Genomic DNA, 3,006 nt, shown 5'->3' with positions numbered 1-3,006 from the left:
TGCTTCTGCCTCTCCACACGTTATTGACTACATTGCAGCTTTCTTTAGCATCATAACGCTGGGTCTAAGCCGACAGGCACACCTTGGCATGCCCCTTAAAATTTCTGCAGGWATTTTCTAGTTTTAATCTATTATGCGATTGTGACAGGCTTAAACAAATAAAACTTAATTTCCGTATATTTTCAAAGTACCCATCATAAACAAAAATCATATCTTYTCARTTCTCTAAACATTTGACCCTTTAAACTAGGAGTGGTTGTTATAGTAACGTATTCTTCAGGCGTTTGAACCGATCCAGAACCAGCAGGTCGGAGCAGGATCAGCTTTACCTTCAGAGTCTGCAGCTCCGTCTCCTGGCTGTCCCGCASCGTCTCCATGACCTTGTATTTCTGCTCCAAATTGGAGAGCTCCTTCTGGAGGAWGTTCTTCTCTCTCTGAGTTTCTTCAAGCTGATTCWGAACTCCAGACAACATCTGCAGCTCCGCCTCATACTCACTAAACCAGCRAGRAATCCAAAGTTAGCATCAAATSACATAAAAATAATAMATCTACACTGAACTCATATCCTYCAACATAATCTGCTCGTACCYGATTTTTCTCTTCTGTCCCTCGACTTCCTGCTCCAGCTCAGACACTTTGGTTTGACTTTGAGCCACGGAGTCCTTCAGCGCCTCGTTCTCCTCGTTTACAGACCTGTACTTGGTCTGGTAGTTGCGGATCTTACCCTTCATGTCATTGACTTTCCCTTTCAGGTCCCATGGCTTGCGGCGGGTGGCTCCAGTCACACCTGCACAAGAATTTCAGAAGTTTTTCCACACTTTTTCAGTCAAATTTGATTTGATTTATTGAATTTAGCAGAATCAGCCTTATATTCATAAATCACAATCAGTGAAGCATAAAAAAAGTTTGTATTGATTCTTAAAGTCATCTGAGCAAGATMTTAAAGATATTTTTCAACTTTTTCCTTTTGCATCTACATTAAAAGAACTTCAATAATCCAGAATCAGCATCTTCAAACAAAACATCAAAGTTCTGGAATAGCAAATATATTGAATATTGCCAATATATTGATGAACCTACAGACATTTTCCAGAGTTTTACCCATTAAAGTGGACGACAGTAAACAGTTTCTCACCAGGTTTTGCTCCAGCAGGTAGTTTAACGCTGGCGGCTTTGGGAGCAGTGGAAGCTGCAACCGGCCTCACGAACCCTGACAAAACAGAACCATAACATTATACTCAGGCATCTCCATCAGAACCGCCATCTGCTACAAACACCGGGTTATTGTGCAGAGACAACAGGACATCTGACCTCTGGAAGGGCCAGCAGCCACTGTGGCAGCTCCTGCACCTCTGAGTGGTCTGTCTGTTGATAAAAACCAAACAATTAAAACAAGACAWTGAGATCTGTTCACTGCTGTTGGAGGTGGTTAGGTTCTGAACATGGAGAGATTCTTGAATAACGTACAGRGTGGAGCTCTGGCTGCTGCAGCAGCAGCGGGCCGCTTGTCACCTATGATGGTTGCAGMTGCCTGAGGTTTGTGGGGCTCCTGGTCTTTACGCATTCTCTTCTGCAAAAACATAACAAGACAGAAAGAACCATCACTAACACATATTCTGGTTCATGAACAAACTGCACACAAACTTTTGCATGAAAATGGAAACTGAAAAAGCATTTTCTCTACAGCTTCTGACAGAATCAAACTGAGATGTAGGAAGTGTTTTTATCACAAACCTGAAGAGGAGCCATGTCCAGGGCATTCTCAGAGCTGCTGCTGGTGAGAACTCTCTTCGACGACATGACTGGCAGTCTTGACATACTCAGCTGAAGACAGAGGACAACGAAACGGTCAAAATAGAGAAMTCACAAAAGARAAAAGAAAGATCACAACCAAGAAAGAGTCAGCTGCTGGTTAGCTGGCAGAAGAAAGGCGACTAAAATCTTACAAGAAAAACACAAAAAACAAGAGTAGTCAAGGTGTGGAAGATGAAGGAGAGCCACACATCCAAGTGTTAGAAAATCTAAGCACACAGATAATCCAACTACTACAATATTAACTTCATTCATTTCTAGTTTAAAATAAACTTGACACATGTCGACATGAATTAAGTTTTGAATGAAAAGTAGTAGTTTGAAGAACATAAACATTGTATAGTATCAAAAGAAAATCTACAAAACAATTACCACTTTTAGATTTTTGCTCAAATCTATGCATTAAAATCCAAATGTGAGTAAATAGTCAAAAACAACATTATATAACGTTAATCATGTAAATATTGAATATTTAGCACAGATAGGAATTAAATATAATTACTAGATCATGTCATAAATCTTTTTTTCACGTTCCTGTCAATCCAAACAAACATGCAGTCAGTTTCWAGAGTTTCTGACTCAGAACCTTTCATTCAGTGTAACTTAACACAAAGGTCTCGAATACTAAATTAGCATAAAACGAGAAAAACRAGCTTAATCTCAATAAATGTGTCCATTGCGAGGAGTTTTTAGGGTGTGTTACTAACAGAGGAGGGAGAAAAAGTTCTTCTATACATCAGGTTTTTTYCCCTTGTACGTGGGTCGACTCGCAGAAAAATAATTTAAATTTAATCTAAACAGATTACCTGGTCCCGTCTAATCGAKCTGATTTCTGTAACCAACGTCCGCGTTGCTACTGATGTGAGCTTCTTTTAGCTTAACCTTAAAACTAAACTAACGCTAACTTGAGAAACTACGGTATGCAGAACTCGTTTAAGCGCGACTTCTAAACCACTATTSAACAGTTAAAATAGTCAAGAAATTATTTATTAAGAACGAAGTACCTGAAAACAAATCCGTATCTTCACTCAGTCTCCCTTTTGATCCGCTGTTTCCGTCCGTTTGAATTTGAAATGTAACTGCTTTGGTGAGCGCTTCGGATTCTCTGTCGTGATTGGCTGACACAGCGTAAACTCCGCCTCCTCTCATGTGTACGTTTGTTATGTTTAACTGCATGTCCTGATGGGGCGGGAT

The 3,006-nt window shown here is 40.0% G+C and overlaps 1 protein-coding gene across 1 annotated transcript; it reads right to left on the bottom strand.

The window, feature by feature from the left end:
* Positions 1 to 194: 194 nt before the first annotated feature.
* LOC108166695 (kinesin-like protein KIFC1) lies at positions 195 to 2,906 on the bottom strand. Its single transcript, XM_017307380.1, has 7 exons — positions 2,817 to 2,906; positions 1,735 to 1,824; positions 1,468 to 1,570; positions 1,312 to 1,365; positions 1,136 to 1,210; positions 589 to 787; positions 195 to 495 (listed from the first exon to the last, which is right to left on the bottom strand). The coding sequence occupies exons 2-7, from the start codon at positions 1,816 to 1,818 to the stop codon at positions 195 to 197; spliced, it is 816 nt and encodes a 271-aa protein (XP_017162869.1). The 5' UTR covers positions 1,819 to 1,824; positions 2,817 to 2,906.
* Positions 2,907 to 3,006: the final 100 nt, after the last annotated feature.

This window comes from Poecilia reticulata, linkage group LG11 (genome assembly GCF_000633615.1).
Source record: "Poecilia reticulata strain Guanapo linkage group LG11, Guppy_female_1.0+MT, whole genome shotgun sequence".
Classification (NCBI taxonomy): domain Eukaryota; kingdom Metazoa; phylum Chordata; class Actinopteri; order Cyprinodontiformes; family Poeciliidae; genus Poecilia; species Poecilia reticulata.
Note: the sequence above shows the minus strand (reverse complement) of the source record. Positions and strands in the feature narration are given on the sequence as shown.